The following is a 26,503-nucleotide window of genomic DNA, read 5'->3' on the forward strand; positions in this document are numbered from 1 at the left end:
ACTCGGGCTGGGGCAGCGACTGGAGAGGCAAGCGGAAAATCCCTGCGTGCTGCTCCTGTCGGGAGAACAGCATCCCAGAGGCACACAGCTCAGTGCCAACCACAGGCTGCCCGAGCCCTCCTGCAGCTGGGGATGCAGCTCAGGGTCCTGCTGGAGGGTATTTGCTCAGTCCAAGGCAAGGGACAGGGTCATTAGGAGGAAAGATGGAGCAAGGGATGAATCGTGGTGAAGCAGCCAGCAAGGCAAGCTCCGGGGATAAACGGCAGAGGATGGCACAGGCAGGGGCTGCCATGGCCACTCTGCTCCATGCTCAGCCCTGATGGTCCACACAAGTCTCCTGCCAGCTTCTCCAGGAAGTTTGTCTCATGGTGAGAGCACACAAAGCCTCTTGGATACCCGGGGTTAATCCTCTGGTTCCAAATCCCCTCCATGCTGCACAGTGCCCTCCTCTACTCCTCCCAAACTCTCCTAACCCCTCTAGAGATGTGCCCAAAGTTCAGGCCATTGCTCTTTGCTTGTTCACCTTCTGAAAACATATCCAACCTCCTTTTTTCTTCTCCTCCCTTGCTGCCTGCAGAAGGCTGTGATAAAGCCTCCTCCTTCACACCTCATCTCTTACAGCTGACAGGAGAAGAAAAGGAGTTTAATATTAATACTCTCCAAGAAAGAGCAGGGAGAAAGAGTGAAGGCAGCACTTCTCATGGGCAGGTGCCAGAGAGATCTGCCAGCAACACCCATCTCAAAAGCCAACACAAGCTCAAACTTTTCCCAAAGCCCCTGTGAGCTGCTTTGTAGTGAGCCCAGACTGAAGCAAAGCCACAAGGAGGTCAGGATGCAGGCCTGCTCTTCAAGGGATGCTCAGGACAGCAAGGCAGGATGCTCTTATCCTTAGCACACCTCCATCATTGGTGTCCATCATCTCAGTCTCTAACAACATCTGGAGATGAGAAGGCTGAGAGGGGATCTGATCAATGCCCATAAATATCTGAGGGCTGGGGGTCAGGAAGGGACAGGGACAGCCTCTGCTCACTTGTGCCCTGCGACAGGACAAGGGGCAAGGGATGGAAACTAACAGCACAAGAAGTTCCACCTCAACATGAGGAAGAACTTCTTGGCTGCAAGGGTCCCAGAGCCCTGGCACAGTCTGCCCAGAGAGGTTGTGGAGTCTCTTTCTCTGCAGACTTTCCAGCTCTATCTGGATGTGTTCCTGTGTGCCCTGCTCTAGATTCTCTGGTCCTGCTGTGGCAGGAGGGTTGGAGTCAAAATGTCCAGAGGTCCCTTCCAGCCCCTAACATCCTGTAACCCAGTGGGTGTCCTTGAGGGTCACTCTGCAGTCACTGGTGAGACAGACACAGCTCCAAACTCTCCTGCAGCTGCCTGTTAAGGAGCCCACCCCTCCTGCACGGCTGTGGGGAGCAAGCCTGCGATGATTAGTCTCATTAAGCCTCTGTGAAAGCTACTCCAACATCAAACTGATGAACTATCCAAGTCAGACTTGTTAGGAGAGGATAAATGGAAATCCAGCCTTGGTGCTTTAACAGTCCACAAGGCATCATTTCTGCTTGGGTGGCCCTTAGGCCCTTGCACCCCCTGGTAGGGCTCACTCAGCTGCTGGGCACAGCAGGGAGCCCAACTCAGTCCCCAAGCCTATCTCTGTCCCTGTTTTCCCATCAACACTCACACAAACCTACCCACGCTGAGTTGCTGTGAGTAAAGCTCTTTTTCTTCCCCCTAGTTAATGAAACATTTCATTAAGCCCCATCCCCTGCTCCCATCATTCATACTTCAGCACTTGTTAGACACTAAACCCAGGATTGGAGGAGGATGTTAGAGGAATTTCAGCAGGATTTGTCTATTAATTCCCTTTGCTATTTTTTAAACTCCTCTGCTTACAGAAATGCTGACATGCATGTCCCTGGCAACAGGTAGCCACTAATGAAATTAGCCACCAGCTGCTTTGCCAGGAAAGCTCAGCTCAGCTGGTAGGAAGAGCCTCAACCCCCCCAGAAAAGTACAGCTGAGATGGCAGGGTCTGGAGCTGCTGTTACAGGTGATGAAGGCTGGAGCAGAGGTGCATCACCAGGTCCTGGCTCCTCCAGCAGTGCACACACACAGCATCCCCCCACCTGCCAGCCCACACTTCCCATGCCTGTGGCACGGGGAAAGGCACAAGCAGTGTGGAAGCCTAATTGTGCATTGGTGATAAGCCTCAGAGTCAGGGATAAACTACCTCACAGAGATAAGGGCTGCTTATTTCTTTATCCTCTAGCAGCCAATATTTACTAGAAGCATTTCTCTCAGCCCACAACTTGTAGGAGATTATGCCTTAATATCCTGAAGGCTTTCTTTGGTACCTACCACACATTTTGACCCCCTGCACCTCAACAGCTGCAGCATGAGGCATGGATGCAGGCAGCGCTGCCTGCAGTGCTCCTGCTCACTCCAAGCACACCCGGGAGTGCTCACAGCTGCTTCCAGGCTCTGGATTGCTGAGTTTGAATTCAAGTCTTCAGTCCTGTCTAATCCAGGGAAGCACTGAAACCTTGCTGAATCTGATCTGAGCGTGGTGGAGACAGAAGGCTGACAACTGCAAGCTCCCACACGGCTCCCCCAGCTCTGCACCAGCACAGCACTGCCTTTGGCTCCAGGGAGATGAAGCTGTGTGCTTTGCTTTGGTTTTACTGCTGATCAAGGCAGCTGTAGGTGCCTTCTTGATAATTTAAACCAACAGAGCTGTGTTGGATTCTGCAGCAACCAACTTCTTCATGGAGGCAGCATCCCCTACCAGGAGAGCTCAAAGACTGTGACGCCTTCAGCGAGCTGCATCCGCAGATCACACATCTCCCGTAGCTACTGGGCTTACCAGAGCAATGAAAGAAACCAAGACTCAGGCACCAACTTTCCCTCTCCCACACTGCTAACCAAAATGGGAAACTCTTGCTGCTGCCTCCTCCTTCCAGCCTCCCCCAGCCTTCCCCATTCACACCTCAAAAGAAAGACGCAAGCGCTGCCTTCCCTCCTTCCCCTGCGCTCGAGAGGTGCCAGCACACTTAGGAAATCATTAGTGCAAATTCCAGCCAAGATTATTTCTCCTTAAAGAGCCTCCACAGCAAATCTCCCTCCAGCAGCTCTCAGGCTCTGCAGCTCAATGCAGACAAATGGGCACTTCCCACCAGCTGCTAACAACTTTGTAAAGCATCTCCCTGCCTCTGTTCTGCTGCGGTGCCTGCATGGCCACATGGGCACACAGGCAGCTGTGCTCCATGGGCACTGGGCAGGCCACCCCTGGAGTGCTCTGTCCAGTTCTGGGCACCTGGATTCAGGAGAGATGTTGAGGTGCTGGAAGGTGTCCAGAGAAGGGCAGCAAGGCTGGGGGGAAGCCTGGAGCACAGCCCTGTGAGGAGAGGCTGAGGGAGCTGGGGGGGTGCAGCCTGCAGCAGAGGAGGCTCAGGGCAGAGCTCATTGCTGCCTGCAGCTGCCTGCAGGGAGGCTGTAGCCAGGTGGGGTTGGGCTCTGCTGCCAGGCAGCCAGCAGCAGAACAAGGGGACACAGCCTGAAGCTGTGCCAGGGCAGGTCTAGGCTGGATGTTAGAAGGAAGTTGTTGTCAGAGAGAGTGATTGGCATTGAAATGGGCTGCCCAGGGAGGTGGTGGAGTGGCTGTGGCTGGAGGTGTTGCAGCCAAGCCTGGCTGGGGCACTTAGTGCCATGGTCTGGTTGGTTGGGCAGGGCTGGAGGTTAGGCTGGATGAGCCTGGAGCTCTCTTCCAACCTGCTTGATTCTGTGATTGCTATGTGCAGAAAGCCCTTGGGGAGAGGAGTTTCATCCTTCTTTACCTGCATTGCTAAGAGTTCCACAACCTCCCTGGGCAACCTGTGCCAGTGTCTCACCACCCTCACTGCAAAGAACTTCTTCATAACATCCAGTTTCAAACTCCCCTCTGCCTGGTCCTGAGCACCTTCAGGGAGGTTGTGGAGCACAGAATGTGATCTTTGATCACATTCTCTGCTTCTGTGCTCCACAACCTATCTGGGCAACCTGTGCCAGTGTCTCACCACCTTCAACTTGTGCCAGCATCTCACCACCCTCACTGCAAACAACTTCTTCCTAACATCCAGTTTCAATCTTGCAATCTAAACCATTCTGTGATCATGGCTCAGCAGAGCTACCAGGAACCTTAACCAAGGCTCCATCTGCAGAAGGAGAGCTTGCAGAGCTTCCTGTAGACAGTCCAGCAGCAGAGGGATGCCAGGTTTGTGCTTACCCGAATAGCAACATTAAAAAGAAGACAAAAGAGCAGCAGCATGTGGCAGGCATTCAGAGACCCAGCAGCACGTGTTAATGAGAGCCCCAATCAGCACAATCCAGCAGCACCTCTTCTCTCCTACCCAAAGAGCAGAACCTCACTCCCTCATAGCAGAGTAACACAAGCAGCCACACCACCACCTGAAAGCCCTGCAAAGCTCTGGCAGCAGAGAACCCAAATGGGATGCCCTCTGGTGAAGTATCCCAGAGCAGCTTTTAGCTTCTCTGTTGGGAAGTACTTAAGAGAAAGCAACATTTCTGTGTGTGACCTGGTGAGAGAGTCAGAGTCACAGAGTCATAGAGTCACAGAGAGTCATAGACATAGATTCAGTCACAGAGAGAGCCATAGAGTCAGAGTCAGTCATAGAGTCAGTCATAGAGAGTCAGAGTTAGAGTCATAGATTCATTCAGAGTCAGTCATAGAGAGTCATAGAGTCAGCCATAGTCACAGAGTCAGTCATAGAGAGTCATGGAGTCAGGGTTGGAAGGGAGCACAAGGAGCAGCCAGTTCCAACCCCCCTGCCATGGGCAGGGACACCCTACCCTAGAGCAGGCTGCACACAGCCTCGTCCAGCCTGGCCTTAGACACCTGCAGGGATGGGACTGTGGCCATCAGAGCCAGCAGCCCAGCAGCACCTGAAGCACTGTCCTTACCTGGCACGTATCAAGAGGCAGGAAGCAGCCCTGCTGCACCCTTACAACTTAGAACCCTAGAACCAAGCAGGTTGGCAGAGAGCTCCAAGCTGATCCAGTCCCACCTAGCACCCAGCCCTGGCCCATCAGCCAGACCATGGCACCAAGTGCCTTCAGTTTCAATATGCCAGAGCAGAACCCAAGCCCTCTGCTGCTGAGGGCTCTTGGCACAGGCTGACAGGCCATTAGCTCCAGTATCATGTTAATAGACAGGAGCAGCCAAAGAGCACTGCTTGAGAGCTTTAAGCAGAAATAATAAGCCCAAATCACTCCTAAATGCAGCAGGAGCAGAATAAACTTAGATAGGAGAGAAAGACAGCAAAGGCCAAGTGCTGGGGGGAGTGAGGATTCACTAACAACATGGGGAAGAGAGACAGAGGGGGGAAAAGAGAGACAGAGGGGGGGGAAGAGAGACAGAGGGGGGGGAAGAGAGACAGAGGGGGGAAAAGAGAGACAGAGGGGGGAAAAGAGAGACAGAGGGGGGGGGAAGAGAGACAGAGGGGGGAAAAGAGAGACAGAGGGGGGGAAAAGAGAGACAGAGGGGGAAAAGAGAGACAGAGGGGGGAAAAGAGAGACAGAGGGGGGAAAAGAGAGACAGAGGGGGGAAAAGAGAGACAGGGGGGGGAAGAGAGACAGAGGGGGGGGAAAAGAGAGACGGGGGGGGAAAAGAGAGACAGAGGGGGGAAAAGAGAGACAGAGGGGGGAAAAGAGAGACAGAGGGGGGGAAAGAGAGACAGAGGGGGGGAAAGAGAGACAGAGGGGGGGAAAGAGAGACAGAGGGGGGAAAGAGAGACAGAGGGGGGGAAAGAGAGACAGAGGGGGGGAAAGAGATAAAGGGGAGGGGTAAGAGAGACAGAAAACAAAGCCCTACAAAGCCTGTGGCCTGCAGCAGCAGCAGAGGGGAAGGGGGTTGCTGCAGACAACCCAGCAGTCAAATGAAGCTGTATCTAATTGCAGTTTTTATCTTGACATTTTAGATCAAGGGAGCCTGAGAGCAAACAGGAGAGAGAAGCTCCTAATAACCTCTAAATAACAGTTAAAAGCAAATGAAGAGAAAGTTAAACCATGTTCAAAAGAGGCATGAAAAACCTCGCTGGGAAATCCAGCAGCAGTGCTTCTCCTGGTCCCACACAGCCAGGGACAGGCACAGAGCTGCTGGAGGGAGCCCAGAGGGGGCCACAAAGATGCTCCCAGGGCTGCAGCAGCTCTGCTGTGAGCACAGGCTGAGGGAGCTGCAGAGGAGAAGGCTCCAGGGGCACCTCAGAGCTGCCTGCAGTGCCTGAAGGGATCCTGCAGGAAGGCTGCAGAGGGATTTTGCATCAGGGTGATTGAGACAGGCCAAGGGGGAGTGGTTTGGAGCTGAGGCAGAGCAGGGTTAGAGTGGAGCTGAGGAAGATGTTCAGCAGGAGGGTGGTGAGACTCTGGCACAGGCTGCCCAGGGAGGCTGTGGCTGCCTCCTGCCTGGGGGTGCTGCAGGCCAGGCTGGATGAGGCCTTGAGCAGCTGAGTGCAGCTGAGAGGTGTCCCTGGGCATGGTGGGGAGGTTGGAGCAGCTGAGCTCTGAGCTCCCTTCCAACCTGAGACATTCTGTAATTCTAACAGGCCAAGGGGCACTGGGTGGAAGCTGAGCCATAGGAAGCTCCATTTAAACATGAGGAGGAATTTTCTCCCTGTGAGGATGACAGAGCCCTGGCACAGGCTGCCCAGGGGGGTTGTGGAGTCTCCCTCTCTGCAGATACTCAAAACCTGCCTGGATGTGCTCCTGTGTGATCTGGCAGAGGAGATCCTGCTCTGGCAGGGAGGGCTGGACTGGATTGAACTTTGGAGGTCCCTTCCAGCCAGCCCAGGATTCTAGCAGGACACTCAACCAAAGCACTCAGCAGCCCAAGAGGAATGAAGTCACCTCACCAAATGCTGCCACCAGCTCAATTCTGGGTGGATGTCAAGGAGGTAGAGATGCTGTAAATCTGCAAAGACATTTCCCTTTTTATTCCTCTCTATGCACACAATTTGTGTTTGCTTTCCTGGCTGATGTGCAGGGGGAGAACAAGAAGAATGAAAAAAAAAAAGGTAATAATTCCAAATTCATACTAAAAAAAACCCAACCACTGAAGGAAATATTAAGATAAAAATTATTTAAGAGGCTAAATAATAACAGAACAGAGAGGATGGAGCAGCCTGCCTATAAAAACAAATCACTCTGAACTACCTACATTGTCTCATTTTGCCCTGATTGAATTACCAAATTAGTCAATGAAGACAGCAATATATTTGGGCTGAGGAAAATACTGGATGGTGTCTCAGAGAGGGAAACAACAACAACAAAAGAACAAACTTCCTTGAAAAATTAATTCAGCCTGGCTTGGATCTGAGCACTGTCATGCACCAGTGCTAATGCCAGCAGTAAATTGGATTTACATCCCTCTTCCCTGCTAGTGCTGGGCCTGGTGGCACAACCATGGCAGAGCTTTAAGCCAGAGAAGCTCACCACAGGGGCTGGAGTTGAGGCTGGGTTGATGCAACCCATGAAAGGCAATGAAAGTGTAAGGTCCTGCACCTGGCTGAGTGCAAGCCCAAGCACAGCTCCAGGCTGGGTGGAGAATGGCTGAGAGCAGCCCTGAGGAACAGGACCTGGGGGTCTGGGGTGATGAAAAGCTCAACATGAAGGTGCTGGGTTGGACTGGATGATCTTGGAGGTCTCTTCCAACCTGCTTGATTCTATGAGCTTGCAGTGTGAGTGCAGCCCAGACACAACCCTGTGCTGGGCTGCAGCAAGAGCAGTGTGGGCACAGGACAAGGGAGGGGATTCTGCCCCTTGGCTCTGCTCTCCTCACACCCCACCTGCAGTCCTGGGGGCAGTTCTGGAGCCCCCAGCACAAGCAGGACATGGAAGTGTTGGAGCCAGTCCAGAGGAGGTCATCAAGATGCTGAGAGGGCTGCAGCAGCTCTGCTGTGAGCACAGGCTGAGAGAGTTGGGGCTGTGCAGCCTGGAGAAGGGGTCCAGGGGGACCTTAAAGCTGCTGGAAGGAAGGCTGCAGAGGGACTTTTGCTGGGGGTGTCTAGAGCCAGGCCAAGGGGGAATGGTTTGGAGCTGAGGCAGAGCAGGGTTAGAGTGGAGCTGAGGAAGAAGTTGTTCAGCAGGAGGGTGGTGAGAGTCTGTCACAGGCTGCCCAGGGAGGCTGTGGCTGCCTCCTGCCTGGGGGTGTTGCAGGCCAGGTTGGATGAGGCCTTGAGCAGCTGAGTGTAGCTGAGAGGTGTCCCTGGGCACAGAGGAGAGGTTGGAGCAGCTGAGCTCTGAGCTCCCTTCCGAGCTGAGCCACTCTGTGACTGTACGACTTGGATCATTTCTGAAAGCCATCACTGCAGGGGTGGCTCAGTGACTGAGCACAACTGGCTCCTCCTCCAACAGCTTTTCTACCTTCTTTTGGCAGTCAAGCAGCACCAAAGGCAGGAGGTCACCCAGGCAGTGTGTGCCTTAGCCAACACAGGCAGAAGTAAGAAAACCAAGAAGAAAACATCAGAAGTAGGATACCTTCCACCTGGTCTAGTGTAAGGTCCTCCTTGCCCATGGCAGAGGGGTTGGAACCAGACAGTCACAGAATCAAGCAGGTTGGAAGAGAGCTCCAAGCTCAGCCAGCCCAACCTAGCACCCAGCCCTGCCCAACCAACCAGACCATGGCACTAAGTGCCCCAGCCAGGCTTGGCTGCAACACCTCCAGCCACAGCCACTCCACCACCTCCCTGGGCAGCCCATTCCAATGCCAATCACTCTCTCAAGTCTTTAAGGTCCCTTCCAACCCAAACCATTCTATCACTTTATGACTGTAGCCAGAGCACTGCAGCCCCTGGGCCAGGGCCAGATTCATCCCTAGATGCCATGAGACTGTGCTGAGAGGCCCCTGAGCAAAAATGATGCAGCCCTGGCCCGCGGATGCTACAGAGCCCCACAGCCTGGGAGGAGAGGAGGCAGGAATCAGCCTGCCAGGACGAGGAGCTGCCTCTCCTGCTGCACAGAGGGAAACATGCCTCAGCCCAAGGGCAGCAGCAGCAGCAGCTTTACCTGCCTCCCCACGTGCCAGCCCCACTTAGTGTGATGATTATTGAGCCCTGGCAGCAGCTATGAGACTGATGGAGGCAGCTCCAGAGGCGAGTGCTGGGGAAGCCACTGGGGTGCCCCTGCGCAGGGGTCTGCGTTATCCGGCTGCAAGATGTCACAACAGCTTCTGGAGCATCCAGACAAAAAATCACCTTGTCAGCAACAAAAGGGCCACTTCTCCTCTGCCCCAGGCCCAGCAGCTCTCTCAGCACCGCAGGCTTCTGCAGCAGGACACCTATGCCACCCAGGAGCCTCACTGGCATGCTGCACATCCCACAGCTACCCTGGCACCAGCAGCGCTGCCCACGCCATGTGGAGCTTGCTCTGAAGGGCAACTAGGGTGAAGGAAAAGAGCATTTCCCCCTCTCACACCAATTTACAGCCTCATGTTCAAGGTTTTCACCTCTCTGGCATTTGAGGCTCTTTGGCCCGGATGTCACCAAAGGCAGATGTGGCAAAACCACACTGCCAGAGGCCACACTTCCCAAGGGGGCTCTGGACCAAAAGTGGCTTTGGTTTTGCCCTTTCCTGTGGGGAAAAGCTCTCACTGCTCACAAAGTGAGATCATTCAGCAAGGTCAGAGACACTAAAGCACCCCAAGAGCAGGGTGTGTAAGATGCTTGGCTGCAGAACAAGGGTGCTGATGTGAACACAGTGCTTTTCAGAATCACAGACATAGGCAGGTTGGCAAAGCCCCTCAGGAGCACCAAGCCCAACCTAGAGCCCTACTCTACAGGATTCACCTTAAACCACAGCCCTGAACACCACAGCCAAATCAACCTTTAGCACAGGTGGGTGACTCCACCACCTCCCTGAGCAGCTCATTCCACTCTCTTTTTCCTAATGCCCAATCTAAACCTCTCCAAACTCAGCTGGAGGCCATTCCCCCTTCTTCTGCCTCCAATTCCCTATGGGAAGAACCCAGAAGCAGCCTCTCCACAACAACCCTTCAGTTAGCTGTAGATAGCAATGAGGTCGTCCCTCAGCCTCCTCTTCCTCAAACTGAACACCCTCAGCTCCCCAGGGGCTAAAGAGCAGCTCAGTCCTGCAGCTGCTCTGATGCCAAGTAAAACTATGAAGGAAAAAAGGTTTTCTGCAGCCAGCAAGTTCCAGCAGACACAGGGAGCAAAGAGGCCACGAGCCACAGAAGATGGCTCTGAGCACCAGCTCCACTCTCTCCTCATGCCACAAGCCTTGGGGCAGAGGGGAGATGCTGCAATCCAGCCTGGGTATGGAGCACAGCACACTGCAGGCTGGGCTGTTGTGGGTGCACTGGGCACCATTCCCAGCACGGTGTCCCTTAACATACCCAGGTGGCAGCAGTGCCTCATACAGAGAGCCCAAAGGGAGACCTGGGGCCAGTTTATGTGGCCACAGGCAATGAACTCTCCAGGGTCCCCCTTCCCAAGCAAGCCAGGTTTAGAGTAACAGCATCCCACCCTCTGTGCTCCTTCACTATGCAGGGTACCAACTGGGTACCAGCAGGTACAACCTCAGCACCAACCTCAGATGGCACACCCAGACAGAAATGGATTATAGCCCTACCCCCTTCACTCACAAAACATGAGTCCAAGTGTGCTGATTTATTCCTCCTGTGCACAAACTACCACCCAGGTGCCTTTGTGTACAGGCATTATCTTCTGCTCCATTGGCTTTTAATAGCACAGCTGTAGATCAACAGGAGATGCCTGAGCACCACAGCTCCCCTCTGCTCCCACCTTCACCAGCAGGTGCTAAGCACTGCTCCTGAGGAGGAGTTTTGGGGGGGCTGCCTGGGACACAAGGAGGCTGCACCACGAGAACTAGAAGCTGGAGATGGAACAAGGCCATGAGATCACCAAGGGCTGCAGCACTCTCCCTCAGTGCTTTCCTCAGTAGAAGGTCAAACAGCACAAGTGACAGCTCCTGCCCATTCCCGTGGGAAGTAACTCTGCTGCCTCCAAATTTCTAGGCACTGCCTCACAAACACACCTGGCCTGGGCTCAAACCAAGCACCACTGCTCTCTGCCTTCTCTCCATTTGCCTTCACAGATTCCAAACGACCCCCATGCCAATCCTGCCCTTCACATGACAGTCACCTGCCTCTGGACCAAGCTCTCCTGCTCCAGAGTTTCAGATCAGAGTGCCCAAACTCAGTATCCTTGGCTAAGCATCACATAAGTGAACATCACAACAGGCCTGCAGAAGAGGAGGCTCAGGGCAGAGCTCATTGCTGCCTGCAGCTGCCTGCAGGGAGGCTGTAGCCAGGTGGGGTTGGGCTCTGCTGCCAGGCAGCCAGCAACAGAAGAAGGGGACCCAGGCTCAAGCTGTGCCAGGGCAGGTCTAGGCTGGATGTTGTTAGGAAGTTGTTGTCAGAGAGAGTGATTGGCATTGGAATGGGCTGCCCAGGGAGGTGGTGGAGTGGCTGTGGCTGGAGGTGTTGCAGCCAAGCCTGGCTGGGGCACTTAGTGCCATGGTCTGGTTGCTTGGCCAGGGCTGGGTGGTAGGTTGGACTGGATGAGCTTGGAGGTCTCTCCCAACCTGGCTGATTCTATGACTATCTGTCTCAAGCCCCTCTGCCATGGGCAAGGAGGTCTCTTCCAACCTGGCTGATTCTATGAACAATCCTGCAGCAAGTCCTGAGGAGGCAGGGGTGATAAACTCACCAGGGACATGCTCCCAGAGGACCACTTACCAGCACTAACAGTAGCAAAATCGTTTTCAGAAGATAATTGGACAACTGCAGCCCAGACCAACTACAATTAAAACATTAATTAAAGCCCTTTGCTTCTTCCCACACCGCCCTGCACCTCATTAAAGCCACATCAAAGTTGACACACAGTTGTTTGGTTGTTGGCTGCCTTCAGAGAGGCAGCAGAGAGCACAAAGGACACAAGGCTTGTGGAGATGTCTCTCCATCAGCCTATCCTGCTGCTGTACACGGTGCCTGCTCTGGAGACAAACTGAGTTCTGCTGGCTCTGTGCTGCCATCCCAGTGGAGTCACACGGACACAGATGGACAAACATCAGCAGGCCAAGCAGCAAACACAGACTGGAGGCAGGGAGCAGGCAGGCAGGAGCATCACTGCCATGGACAGGAGCCCCCTGAGGATTAGGACCTTCTGCATGGTCCTTGGGGCAGGCTGCTCAGGTGACTGAGCCTGGCTGAGTTCAGAGCTGTGGAAAAGGTCGGTGAGGGATTGGGGCAAGTCAGCTGCAAGCAGATGAAAGACATCTTCCCAAGCCTACAAGCTGAGAGAGCAGGGATGGCTCATTCTCACTCCCCCCTTCCTCAAAGATGTGCCCAGCACATAGAATCATAGAGTCAGTCAGGGTTGGAAGGGACCACAAGGATCAGACAGTTCCAATCCCACTGCCATGGGCAGGGACACCTCACACTAGATCATAGAATCACAGAATCAACCAGGTTGGAAGAGACCTCCACAATCATCCAGTCAGTCTACAGCCTCATCCAGGCCTTAAACACCTCCAGGGATGAGGCTTCCACCACCTCCCTTGGCAACCCCTTCCAAGCTCTCACCACCCTCATGCTGAAGAACTCCTTCCCAACATCCAGTCTGACTCTATCTGTTTCCAGCTTGGTTCCATTCCCCCCCAGTCCTATCACTACCTGACAGCCTAAAAAGTCCCTCCCCAGCTTTCTTTTATGTGCAAAGGCAGAAGCAAGCTCAGAGCCAGAGGCAGCAGGGTCCCAGAGCTGCCACATGCTGATGGTTAGCTGATGGAAGAAGCTGATGCTCCAAGACTGCAGCAGGGATGGCTTAAAAATACTAAGTTTCACCATCTTTCCACCACCTCAGCTGGGAGCTCACACCCAGTCACAGGGAAGATGAGGTCACTCACACAGCTTTTGTCACTGCAGTGTGAGAATCAGAGGTGAAAGCCAGCAGTGAGACATCTGCTAACACAGAAGTGCCCTGGGCACACACCAGCTGTGCCATGGGGCTCTGCTGGGGCCAGCACGCAGCTGGCGACTGGAGCCTAAAGTCTGCATCTATGGGTGAGGGGGAGGAAGAGCCTACAGGAACATAGAATCACAGAGTCATAACAGCAAGCAGGTTGGGAGAGAGCTCCAAGCTCATCCAGCTCAACCTAGCACCCAGCCCTGGCCAAGCATCCAGACCATGGCACTAAGTGCCCCAGCCAGGCTTGGCTTCAACACCTCCAGCCACAGCCACTCCACCACCTCCCTGGGCAGCCCATTCCAATGCCAATCACTCTCTCTGACAACAACTTCCTAACAACATCCAGCCTAGACCTGCCCTGGCACAGCTTGAGCCTGGGTCCCCTTCTTCTGTTGCTGGCTGCCTGGCAGCAGAGCCCAACCCCACCTGGCTACAGCCTCCCTGCAGGCAGCTGCAGGCAGCAATGAGCTCTGCCCTGAGCCTCCTCTGCTGCAGGCTGCACACCCCCAGCTCCCTCAGCCTCTCCTCACAGGGCTCTGCTCCAGGCCCCTCCCCAGCCTTGCTGCCCTTCTCTGGGCACCTTCCAGCACCTCATGGCACGAAGGAGGCTCAGGGCTTCTCAGGGCACCTGGAAACTACTGATGTGACTCTTTTTTTGTAACTGCTTTTAGCAGCTGTCTAAAATAGACACCCTGGCTTGTAACAGCCACTGCAGTAGCTAATGGCTGGACAGTGCACTTTACATTTCCTTCCTAGAGAATCTATTATTACTCCTGGGAGTGAGGCAGAGGTTTTATTTCTAGATCTAAATAAAATCCTGCCCTTCTGCTAACCATTTGATGCATCTCTCCAGCCAAGGGTGGCTCTGTGCTCTCACAGGCAGCAACAAGTGCCTACAAGAAAGCTGGGGAGGGACTTTTTAGGCTGTCAGGTAGAGACAGGACTGGGGGGAATGGAACAAAGCTGGAAATGGGGAGATTCAGACTGAAGGTTAGGAAGAAGTTGTTCAACATGAGGGTGGTGAGAGCCTGGAATTGGCTGCCCAGGGAGATGGTGGAGTCACAGTCCCTGGAGGTGCTGAAGCAGAGCCTGGCTGGGGCACTTAGGGCCATGGTCTGGTTAAGGCCAGGCTGGCTGAGGGTGTGGGCAGACTGCTCTAGGGTAGGGTGTCCCTGGGCATGGCAGGGGGCTTGGAACTGGCTGCTCCTTGTGGTCCCTCCCAGCCCCGACTGATTCTGTGATTCTAAGTGACAGCAGCCCCCTTCTTTCAAAGCCTTCCCTGGACTCACACCACCTGGGACAGCAGGACAAGGGGTGTGAGCATTAACTGCTGGCTTGAGAGCAAAGAGAGCCTGAAGCAGGTGCCTTGGCACAGCAGCTCAGGACAGAGGGGGGATCCCTCAAAGGCTTTCTAAGGAGCCCAGGGTTGCTTTCCTTTGTGGCCATCATGCTGGTTATGGCCTGCTTGGCTCAGCAGAGGGTGAAGCACTGGTCAGTTTGAAGAGCTTGATGCTTTCCCACCCTGAAGGCACTAAATAAATAAACAGCAGTGCCTGCACTTCAGCAGGCTCTAAACAGGTATTCATAGAAAGGAGCCCCAGTGGAACCAACCACCTGCCCTTCCAATCCACCTTCCTGGCCAATAACAGCAAGATCAAGAGTAAGGAGTGCACCAAGGGGGCTACTCAGCCAAACAGAAGGACACCAGCAAGGCTCCAAGAGCCTCACTCAGCCCACACACTTCAGGGAGTTCAGCCCCTTGGCACTGCTGGGCTCTGTGCATCAGACACCAACAGCAATCAGCTCCCATTTGCAGTTCATCAGTTTGCCCTTCCAGACACTCCTGAGCCCCTGTGCTTAGCCCCTGGTGCTCCATGTGTGGCTCTTTCCCTGCACTAAGGCTGCCAGGCTGCTGATACTGCTTTGCACTCTCTTTCTTCCTGCTCCCACTACATGACAAATTCCCAGGAGGCTGAAATGAAAGGACTCTGATCACAGATTCCTCCTGAGCAGCTAACCCTTAAGGTGCAAGCTCCCCAAGATGCAGAGTGTTTGTTCTCACCCAAACAGCTGCAAGCACAAATCAGCAGGGCAAAAACAAGCAGGGCATGATTACAGCCAGCCTTGGCCAAGGCAACGTGGGGCAGAGTGGAGCCTCACCTGGAAGGCAGGTCACAGCTCTTGCAGATATATATATATATATGTAGAGAGAGAGAGAGAGATTTGGGGTTGTTGTTCTTTCAGAAAGCTGCAGCAAGAATTGCATGAGGAATGCTCTCCTCAGAGCCCACCTGGGTCAGAGGAGGCCCCAGCACAAGGACATGGAAGTGTTGGAGGCAGTCCAGAGGAGGCCACCAAGATGCTGAGAGGGCTGCAGCAGCTCTGCTGTGAGCACAGGCTACAAGAGTTGGGGCTGTGCAGCCTGGAGTAGAGAAGGCTTCCAGGAGACCTTGGAGTGGCCTTCCAGGATCTGAAGGGGGCTACAGGAAGGCTGGGGAGGGACTATTTGCAAGGGCTGGTAATGAGAGGAGGAGGAGGAATGGGCTTGGAGTGGCAGAGGGGAGATTGAAAGTGGATGTTAGGAAGAAGTTGTTTGCAGTGAGGGTGGTGAGACACTGGCACAGGTTGCCCAGGGAGGCTGTGGAGCACAGAAGCACAGAATGGGATCTTGGATCACATTTGGTGCTTCTGTGCTCCACAACTTCCCTGGTGGAGGTGTTGAGGACCAGGTTGGATGAGGCCTCGAGCAACCTGTTCTAGTGGGAGGTGTCCCTGCCTATGGCATGGGGTTGGAACTGGCTGAGCTTTGAGGTCCCTTCCAACCTAATCGATTCTATGATTCGAAGGAGGAAAGCAATAAATGAGAGGAGGCAGGGAGGGGGGGAGAGGAGGCGGGGGGGGGAGAAGAGGCAGGGAGGGGGGGAGAAGAGGCAGGGAGGGGGGGAGAAGAGGCAGGGAGGGGGGGAGAAGAGGCAGGGAGGGGGGGAGAAGAGGCAGGGAGGGGGGGAGAAGAGGCAGGGAGGGGGGGAGAAGAGGCAGGGAGGGGGGAAGAGGAGGCAGGGAGGGGGGGAAGAGGAGGCAGGGAGGGGGGGAAGAGGAGGCAGGGAGGGGGGGGAAGAGGAGGCAGGGAGGGGGGGAAGAGGAGGCAGGGAGGGGGGGAGAGGAGGCAGGGAGGGGGGGAGAGGAGGAAACCCAAAGGATTAAAAAGCTAAGATGCCAGGCTCAAGGCATCTTTTTGCAGGGGCTGGTCCTCTCAACTGCCTGATAAAGGAGGAAAGGAAATAATAAAGATGGAAGCCAATAAATAAATAACCAGATAGATGGATAGATAAATGAAGAGAGAAGAGCCCAAATCAACAACAGAGCCACATGCCAGGCACCCAAGAGATCTCTCTGCAGGGTCTGGTCCCCCTGAATCCTAACCCTGCGCCTGTTCCACCAGCGGCTCAGTGGACAGTTCCCATCTGGCTATGGAAGGGGGGGGGGGAAGATGTTAATAACCCCCAATCATAATCAGAACAGGCAACCACTTTACTTTAAGTACCTATTAACTAATGCTAAATTACAATGGAACTGCTCTGCAAGTGCTTGTGACATCCACATGCACATCAGCAGCGCCAGCGCTTTGCTCAGGGCTGCTGGAGCCAGCCAAGCCACAGCCATGCTGCTCCCAGCCCTTGCAGGAGGCCTGGCAGTGCCACTGACTCTTCTCTCTCTGTTTTCTTTTCCTCTTCCCCCTTCTCCTTCTTGTTTCTGCCTGGGCAGAACGAAATTATGTACCAGCATGTGTACAGATGTGCACCCCTCCCACTGCAGCAGACACCAGGAAACTCTGCTCCCCTCTGCTTTGCTTTTTCCACCCAAGGCTGAGCTTCCATGTGGGTTCCCCAAGGGCCTCATAGGCTCAAGGTGTTCTCATCAGTGGGGCATCAGCTGAGATGCCACCTGAGTTGTTGGCAGCCTGGCAGAGAGGGATCTGGGAGTGCTGCTTGACAATCTGCTGAACATGGGCCAGCAGTGTGCCCAGGTGGCATGAAAGGCTGTGCCCAGGGGGCATGAAAGGCCAATGGCATAGAATCAGTCAGGGTTGGAAGGGACCACAAGGATCAGCCAGTTCCAACCACCCTGCCATGGGCTACAGCCTCCCTTCAGGGAGCTGCAGGCAGCAATGAGCTCTGCCCTGAGCCTCCTCTGCTGCAGGCTGCACACCCCCAGCTCCCTCAGCCTCTCCTCACAGGGCTGTGCTCCAGGCCCCTCCCCACCCTTGCTGCCCTTCTCTCAACATCTCTCTTGACTTGAGGAGCCCAGAACTGGACACAGCACTCCAGGTGTGTCCTGAGCAGTGCTGAGCACAGGGGCAGAAGAACCTCCCTTGTCCTGCTGCCCACACTGCTCCTGAGCCAGCCCAGGATGCCATTGGCTCTGCTGCCCACCTGGGCACTGCTGCCTCAGCTTCAGCTCCTCTCTGCCAGCACCCCCAGGGCCCTCTCTGCCTGGCTGCTCTCAGCCACTCTGTCCAGGTGGGACCAGAAGGGAAAGGGCAGCAGTGCAGAGCTGTGCACCCCCTGCACGTGGCAGAGAGGCAGACTCAACACAGGCTTTATTTCTGTAGGAAATCAGATGAAAAGCAATCAACTCTCTGCCAACTGCAGCCAAACCTGAACCATCAGCTGGCACTGGATCTACCCACAGAAATGATTAAGGAAGTTGAGCATCTTCCTTATGAGGAGAGCCTGAGGGAGCTGGGGCTTGGAGAGGAGGAGACTAAGGGGGGGCCTCATTAATGGTTATCAATATGTGCAAGGTGAGTGGCAGGAGGCTGGAGCCAGGCTCAGCTGGGGGATGCCCAGGGACAGCACAAGGGGCAGTGGGTGGGAGCTGAGGCACAGGAGGCTCCATGTGAACCTGAGGAAGGATTTTTTTCCCTGTGAGGGTGACAGAGCCCTGGCACAGGCTGCCCAGGGGGGTTGTAGAGTCTCCCTCTCTGCAGATACTCAAGAACCACCTGGATGTGCTCCTGTGTGATCTGCTCTAGGTGATGCTGCTCTGGCAGGGGGCCTGCACCAGATGAGCTTTGGAGGTCCCTTCCAGCCCCTGACAGTCTCTGATTCTCTGCCCCAGGAAGAAAACATCATTAGGAAAATGGAAGCGTTTTTAGACCTCAGAGCCTGGAAAAAAAGCTCAGCTCAGCAAACCAAGAAGTGCTCTTGCCTCTGGATTTGCTCTAGCATCTTTCTCCCCCTATCTTGGCAAACTCAATTTGGTTTTCACCTTTTTTTACTCCCTTAAAGCTACGCAGCAGCAGGAGTGCAGCTCAGAAACAGGCCTGAGCACACGTTCTCTATCCCCAGGCACCCTCAGATGTGATGGGAAAGAAGCAGCAGATATTTGTCCATCAACCTCTGCACTCACACAGCCTCCATCTCTGTGCCATCCCAACAGCTTCTTAGTCCCAGGACTTTCCCTCTGCTGTGATTATTGGGTTATGAAATTTCATTTTTGTTAGTCCCAGGACTTGTGCAGGGGGTTGTAATTTTCCCTTTGCTTAATGCATTATGAAACTTCATTTCCTGTCATCTGCTGCAGTTGCAGGGCTTTCAGTGGGAGAATAGGGTTTACAAGGCTCCTGGTGACAAGCCTGACCTCAGAAGGTGAGCTTTAAATCCCTGCACCTCTGCTGGGTGGGCAGAGAGTGTGAGACACTGAGCCCAGGGCAAGGAATGAGTGAGGGGTGGCAGGCAGCACCTTCCCACAGGCTCCATCCCACCTGTAAAGCTCATTGCCCTGGACATGACAGTACATCCAAGAGCCCTGAATCCCAATCCTGTCCTCTCTAAGCTCCTTTTCTTTTCCCCACACCAGCACAAGGTTTTAATAAGCATCTCAACCCTCCCTCTAGATGCATCACCCTTTGCAGCAAGCAGCTGCAGCCCACGTCTGCAACTCCAGCATGTGCCGGGCAGTGCGGGGAGGGCAGAGCCAGGCTCTGCTCAGGGATGGCCAAGGACAGGACAAGGGGCAGTGGGGGCAAGCTGGAGCAGAGGAGGTGCCACAGGAGCAAAGGGAAAACTTGGTCACTGTGAGAGTGACAGAGCCCTGGAACAGGCTGCCGGGAGACAAGGGGAGAGGGGAGGCGAGGGGAGAATCAAGCAGGTTGGAAGAGACCTCCAAGCTCATCCAGTCCAAGCTAGCACCCAGCCCTGGCCAATCAACCAGACCATGAGGTGGTGGAGCCTCCTTCTCTGGAGACCTTCAAAACCCACCTGGATGTGTTCCTGCTCTAGGTGACCCTGCTCTGGCAGGGGGCTGGACTGGGTGAGCTTTTGGGCTTCCTTCCAACTCCTAATGTCCTGTGATTCTCTGGTTCCCCTCTGCCAGCTCTGTGCTGCCCACAGAACACCACACTTCACAAGAAGCCTCTTTGCCTGCCATTTTACTGCCACCTCCATCACCCCAGCTCCAGTATTGCCAAAGCAATCCCCCACAAGCTGCTTCAGCCCATCCCCCTCCCCACCCCCCACCGCAGGAGCCAAAGCCAACAGGCAGCCAGAAAGGGGACCCTGCCCTCCATCACGTTACTGAATGGCCTCTCCCGAGCCAGCAAGGGGTGGCACCGAGCCAGCCTCTGCCAGCCCAGCCAAGGGACACCCAGGAGACAGGAGCAGAGCACATCACAGCCCCTGCACAAGGAGCTCTTGTGGCTGCCACTGCTGCAGCCTGCGTTTGGCTCTCCTGGCAGCGCAGCCCTTGCACCGCTTGGCTCTTGGCTGGATCAGCAGCCAGGGTCACAACCAGAGCAGCAGCTCTGCCAGGCCTCTCAGGCAAGGCTCTGAGGCTGTGCTAGAAGCCAGAAGAGGATGCCACACCCTGAGTGCTGTGCCTAGTTCTGGGCTCCACAATTCCAGAGAGATGCTGAGGTGCTGGAAGGTGTCGAGAGAAGGGCAGCAAGGCTGGGGAGGGGCCTGGAGCACAGCCCTGTGAGGAGAGGCTGAGGGAGCTGGGGGTGTGCAGCCTGCAGCAGAGGAGGCTCAGGGCAGAGCTCATTGCTGCCTGCAGCTGCCTGCAGGGAGGCTGTAGCCAGGTGGGGTTGGGCTCTGCTGCCAGGCAGCCAGCACCAGAAGAAGGGGACTCAGTCTCAAGCTGTGCCAGGGCAGGTCTAGGCTGGATGTTGTTAGGAAGTTGTTGTCAGAGAGAGTGATTGGCATTGGAATGGGCTGCCCAGGGAGGTGGTGGAGTCACCATGGCTGGAGGTGTTGCAGCCAAGCCTGGCTGGGGCACTTAGTGCCATGGTCTGGTTGGTTGGCCAGGGCTGGGTGCTAGGTTGGCCTGGATGAGCTTGGAGCTCTCTTCCAGCCTGCCTGATTCTATGATTCTCTGAATGTGGACACATCATCCTCTAGCAGTCCTCTCCCCACCCCCACATGAGACACAGTGGGGCAAAGGCAGCTGGGATGTTGGGCATTTAACCACCCATCAGTGTGCTTTTAAGACCAGTGGCAACCCAAGAGGCCAGCCCAGGGCAAGGACTTTCCAGGGTCCAAGTTTACTCCTGGTTCCCTCTCTCTAGGAGCAAACCCATCTGCTTAATGGCAGGAGATGCCAGGGGGGAAGAGACATGCTCAGCCTCACAAGGTGCTTTGAGTAACACATGTGACACCAGCACACAATGTCCTGTGTCTGTGACCAAAACAACAGGCAAAGGCTGCTCCTGCAGGCCTGCCAGGCTGGCATTTCCACAGCAAGTGGCAACACAGCAGCTGGCAGTCAGCAAAGCAACTCCTGACTCAGGGCATGATGCACTCTCCCCAGACACACTCATGCTTTGGCTTCTTTTTTAACTAGCAAACAAGAAGGCTCTGGGTGCCACACGAGGCAGCTCCTACACAAGAATTAGCTGCCAGGGAGGGACCCAAGGCAGCTGGACTCGAAGATGCTCAGAGGTCCCTTCCAACCCCTCTGCTCCTGCCACCCAGAGGAAAGTGCCAGCTCAAGGTGGGGTTTGCAGGTGGTTGGCAGCTGCACTGTGCCCTGTACAGGGGGGTGGGATAAAGTAGGACTGTGTGTGAGCTGCTGAGGATCAGGACAAGGTAGGACTGTGTGTGAGCTGCTGAGGATCAGGACAAGGTAGGACTGTGTGTGAGCTGCTGAGGATCAGGACAAGGTAGGACTGTGTGTGAGCTGCTGAGGATCAGGACAAGGTAGGACTGTGTGTGAGCTGCTGAGGATAACCCAGGGAAGTGATTTGATGACTTGGACAAAGGCATCAATCCCCTGAACAGAAAGCTTTCAGGAGGAAGGAGTGGAAGAGCAGCCCACCAGTGGAGGAGAAGAGGAGACACTGTGGAAAGAGACTCAGAGCACACAAGACAATCAGCTTCAAGGTACCAGTGCCAGGTTGGGACCATCTGCAACAGCTCAGCTGAGACCACAAAACAACCCGAGGAGAGAGCAAGGCTCTGGAGTCATGGAAGTGCTGAGCAGCAAGGAAGGAGAGCTCAGAAACTGCCCTTTGGAAAGCAGGGGGGGACTACTGCTGCATTTTTGGGGCAGCTGCAGCTTTATGGGCAGTGCAGAGCCAGGGTGCTGCCAAACATGCCAGCCAGCACAGGGGAGTGGAAGGGCTGCAGTTGTGCTGTGGGCAGAAAGGTTTGGCAGCAAGTCTGAGGCAAGGAAAGGAGGCACAGGCTGAAGAAGCAGAGCCTGGCAGCATGGCAGTTGACAACGGTGCTGTGGCTGCAAAGGCTGCAGGGGAAAGGCAGGAGGCTCAGAGCAAGCAAGGCCTTGAGCAAGAGAAACTGCCCACAGGGCAGGAGGATCTGCAGCCACCATCTGGTTTTAAAGATGTGTTTCATTCCTGTCAGCTCCAGCTCTCCAAAGCCATCAATAAAACTTTTACAGCCTTCTCAGGGCTCTGAGTTCATATCAGAACTGGAGAAAATACAGCATGGTGAGAGGGGAGAGATGAGCCAAGGGCTGCAGCAGCTCTGCTGTGAGCACAGGCTGAGGGAGCTGGGGAGTGCAGCCTGCAGAGGAGAAGGCTCCAGGGGCACCTCAGAGCTGCCTGCCAATAGCTAAAGGCTGCAGAAGGACTTTTTGCTGAGGGTGCCTAGAGACAGAGCAAGGGGGAATGGTTTGGAGCTGAGGCAGGGCAGGGTTAGAGTGGAGCTGAGGAAGAAGTTGTTCAGCAGGAGGGTGGTGAGAGTCTGGCACAGGCTGCCCAGGGAGGCTGTGGCTGCCTCCTGCCTGAGGGTGTTGAAGGCCAGGCTGGATGAGGCCCTGAGCAGCTGAGTGCAGCTGAGAGGTGTCCCTGGGCATGGTGGGGAGGTTTGAGGCAATGAGCTGTGATGTTCTTTCCTGCCTGAGCCATTCTAGGACTCTGTCCTCCAAACACTGCACACACAAGTGCCCACCACAGCACCCCTCTGACTTCTGGGCATGCAGAATATCCAGCAGCACACTTATTCAAAGCCCTGTGCACCCTCACACACACACACTCCTGCCCCAAGGCTGGTTCCTCACATACAACTCACTCCTCTTTGGTTCTTCCACTAGGCTCAGAAGTTACTTCTTTTTACTTTCACTGCATCCAGCTCTGGAGCCCCTGGGACAAGAGGGCTGTGGAGATGCTGGAGTGTGTCCAGAGCAGGGCCAGAAGGATGCTCAGAGGCTGCAGCAGCTCTGCTGGGAGCATAGACTGAAAGAGTTGGGGCTGTGCAGGCTGGAGCAGAGGAGGCTCCCAGGTGACCTTCTTGTGGCCTTCCAGCATCTGAAGGGGGCTCCAAAAAAGCTGGGGAGGGACTTTTGAGGGTGTGAGGGAGTGGCAGGAGTGGGGGGGGATGGAGCAAAGCTGGAGGTGGAGAGAGTGAGGATGGAGGTGAGGAGGAAGCTGTTGAGCAGGAGAGTGGTGAGAGGCTGGAATGGGTTGCCCAGGGAGGTGGTTGAGGCCCCATGGCTGGAGGTGTTTGAGGCCAGGCTGGCTGAGGCTGTGTGCAGCCTGCTCTAGGGTAGGGTGTCCCTGGGCATGGCAGGGGGGTGGAACTGGCTGCTGCTGGTGGTCCCTTCCAACCCTGCCTGATTCTGTGATTCTTTCTCTTTGTGCCTCTAAGCCCCACCAGTGGCAGTGCCCAGGCACTCCCAAGGTGCTGTGACAAATGCCTCCAGAAGGCAGCTAACATCACCCCCCTTTTGCAGATGGGGAAGCCAAAGCAGAGGCAGAGGTTAAGTCAGCTCCTTGCCTATGGACACTGAGTCAGTGGAAGTGCTGGGAACTGCTCCCAGGAACCCTGTCTTCCATTCCTCCACTCCACCCACCAGTCAGTACATCCCCACCAGATGGTTCTTATCATTGGACATATGGACTGAATATTGCTAAGTTGGTGTAGAAGATTCCCTGTTTAATTAAGTGTCCTGTCTTCTCTTGCCATAGGATGCAGAGGAGCAACTCCAGCCAGAAGCCCATCTGGACCCACTCAGAAGAGTCTCCCTAAACCAAACAAAGCCCCAGGCAAGCACAAGAAGTGTTCCCAAACCTCTCAACCTGCCCTGCAAGACAAGGCCCAGCAAAGCCAGCAAAGGCTGTGACTCAAGAGCCTCAGAAGCAGCTCAGGTCAGTCAAAGCCTGGCTTCAAACAGTGCATGCATGAGCCACCAATTAGGCTGGGAACTCCTCTGTCATGTGGAGGCTCTTCCTGCAGCCTCCAATGGGCACCACCAACGCTGCCCAACTGGAGCTACCAGCAGAGTCAGAGAAAGCAGATGGCACAGAGTCATCTACTTTCTTCTGGCATCAGCTGTGTCACATCACGGTGCTGGTGGCACAGAGAGCCCCATCCTGCCTGGCTAACAGCAGATGCCTTCTCGCTTTCCAACCACTACCAAGGACACTTGAAATGCCTCCTAAAGTGGTTATTCATGATGCAGAGGAGGAAACCTTCCAACAGAGAGGCAGCAGATGGGAGCCTTCCACATCACCAACAGACAGGTCAGCGACTGCTTTTGTGGCAGGCACCTTACAAGCATAGAGCAGCATCTCGGTGTCTATCCCATCCACAGCCAGTCACAGAATGGGTCCACCTGTCCTTCCAATAGGACCTAAGCCAATGCCACATCCTCCTCTACCTCCTTCACACAGCCTGCCCTCTGCACCCAGAGCAGCACAAGGCAAAACCCATGCACCATCAAGCCCACGTAGATGAGTTCACCCAAGACCATGCTCTCCTGAGCACACAGCTGGAAGGAGAAGGCTGAAGGCTCTGCTAGGCAGCCTGCAGCTGCAGCTGTGTGCTGGTAAGGAGAGCACATTGCCTACTTCTGCCCAGCAGAAGCACAGGGAGGTGAGAACCACCACTCTGTGCATCTCCATCACTCCCTCAGCAAGCCGAAGAGGGCTGGACCCTGAGAAGGCTTTGCACCCAGAGCGACAAGGTAGGAATAAAACCACACAAGACCTTTCCACACCTGCTCTAAGAGCCTGGTGGTCCTGGGAGGTGCTCCCTGCTAGAGCAGAGCTGCTGCACCTACCTTTCATGCCAAACTTGGAGCGCCGGCCGTACTTGTTGATCATGATGAAGAGGATGACCAAGAGGACACAGGCGAAAGCTGCCAGCCCGACCGCGATGGAGACCTGCGAGGAATCACAGAATCAGAGAATCAGCCAGGTTGGAAGAGACCTCCAAGATCATCCAGTCCAACCTAGCACCCAGCCCTAGCCAGTCAACTAGACCATGGCACTAAGTGCCTCATCCAGGCTTTTCTTGAAGACCCCCAGGGACGGTGCCTCCACCACCTCCCTGGGCAGCCCATTCCAATGCCAATCACTCTCTCTGTGAAGAACTTCCTCCTAACATCCAGCCTAGACCTACCCTGGCACAGCTTGAGACTGTGTCCCCTTGTTCTGTTGCTGGTTGCCTGGGAGAAGAGGCCACCCCCCACCTGGCTACAATGTCCCTTCAGGGAGTTGTAGACAGTAATAAGATCACCCCTGAGCCTCCTCTTCTCCAGGCTAAACACCCCCAGGTCCCTCAACCTCTCCTCATAGGATTTGTGTTCCAGGCCCCTCACCAGCTTTGTTGCCCTTCTCTGGACATGTTCCAGCACCTCAACATCTTTCTTGAATTGAGGGGCCCAGAACTGGACACAGTACTCAAGGTGTGGCCTGAGCAGTGCTGAGTACAGGGGCAGAATAACCTCCCTTGTCCTACTGGCCACACTGTTCCTGATGCAGGCCAGGATGCCATTGGCTCTCTTGGCCACCTGGGCACACTGCTGGCTCATCTTCAGCCTACTATCTATCAGTACCCCCAGGTCCCTTTCCTCCTGGCTGCTCTCCAGCCACTCAGTCCCCAGCCTAGGGTCAAGAGAGAGGAACTTGGAGCCTTAGAGTCAAGAGAGAGGAACTGGGGAGCTCAGGCTTGGAAACCACAGCAACCTCCTTGCCCAGGTGACCCTTCTGCAGGCTCACACCATCTGCTGCACCGCTGTGGATAGCGGCTGAGGAGGGATCTACGAGCTGCAGTGTCATAGGGGTTTGGGATAACCTGGAGCCCCTCACACCACCACACTGAGCAATGGGGTTGGGAGCATCACAGGGCTGATGATTTGGGATCTCCCTGTCTGTGTCACCATCCCGGCACCAGCTCTCCCCAGCTTCTTCATTGGTCTGCAAGGAAGACCTCTGCTCTAATGCCTGGGCTCTCCCTTTGCTGCACCACATCAGGAGCCTCCAGTGCTGCCACCACCACTGTGCTGTGACATCACCACACTAAACCTCTACTAAGCTGAGCTGGGAGCAGCAGAAAATCAGAATCAGCCATGGTTGGAAGGGACCACAAGGATCAGCCAGTTCCAACCCCCTGCTGTGGGCAGGGACACCTCACACTAGATCAGGCTGGCCACAGCCTCATCCAGCCTGGCCTTAAACACCTCAGGGATGAGGCTTCCACCACCTCCCTGGGAAAACCCTGCCAGGCTCTCACCTCCCTCATGAACAACTTCTTCCTAACATCCAGGCTGAATCTCCTCATTTTCAGCTTTGTTCCATTCCCCCCAGTCCTGTCACTCCCTGACAGCTTTCTTGTAGCCCCCTTCAGATACTGAAAGGCCACAATAAGGTCCCCTGGGAGCCTTCTCCTCTCCAGCCTGAGCAGCCCCAACTGCCTCAGCCTCTCCTCACAGCAGAGCAGCTCCAGCCCTCTGCTCATCCTCGTGGCCCTTCTCTGGACACCTTCCAGCACCTCCACATCCCTCTTGTCCCAAGGGGGTCCAGAACAGGCTGCAGTAATCTCTCCTCAGAAAGAGCAACTCTATCCCCACCCACACCTCCCTCAGGACACAGAACTAAGGGCAACAACACCCCACCAAAAGGGAACTGAAGAAATTAAGTAGAACTGGTTTAAAGTTTGCTTTGGGTTTTTTTCTCTTCCCCCAAACCATTCAATTTTCCTAAAGCCTGTAATGGTTTTTTTTTTCCCTCCCCTCCCCCCCTTTATTTATTGTCATTTTTCAGCAGC

The 26,503-nt window shown here is 54.9% G+C and overlaps 1 protein-coding gene across 12 annotated transcripts in view; it reads right to left on the reverse strand.

Moving 5' to 3' along the window:
* Positions 1-26,503, reverse strand: part of NTRK3 (neurotrophic receptor tyrosine kinase 3) — a 293,014-nt gene that overhangs the window by 166,406 nt on the left and 100,105 nt on the right. For all 12 annotated transcript variants that reach the window (XR_010305437.1, XM_064158080.1, XM_064158077.1 and 9 more), the window contains one exon: positions 24,516-24,618. Coding sequence is in view for 11 of the 12 variants with exons in the window: in XM_064158080.1 (XP_064014150.1) it covers positions 24,516-24,618 (103 nt within the window). In the remaining variant the exon portion in view is untranslated. The remainder of the gene's footprint in view (positions 1-24,515; positions 24,619-26,503) is intronic.

This window comes from Pogoniulus pusillus, chromosome 17 (assembly GCF_015220805.1).
Source record: "Pogoniulus pusillus isolate bPogPus1 chromosome 17, bPogPus1.pri, whole genome shotgun sequence".
NCBI lineage: Eukaryota > Metazoa > Chordata > Aves > Piciformes > Lybiidae > Pogoniulus > Pogoniulus pusillus.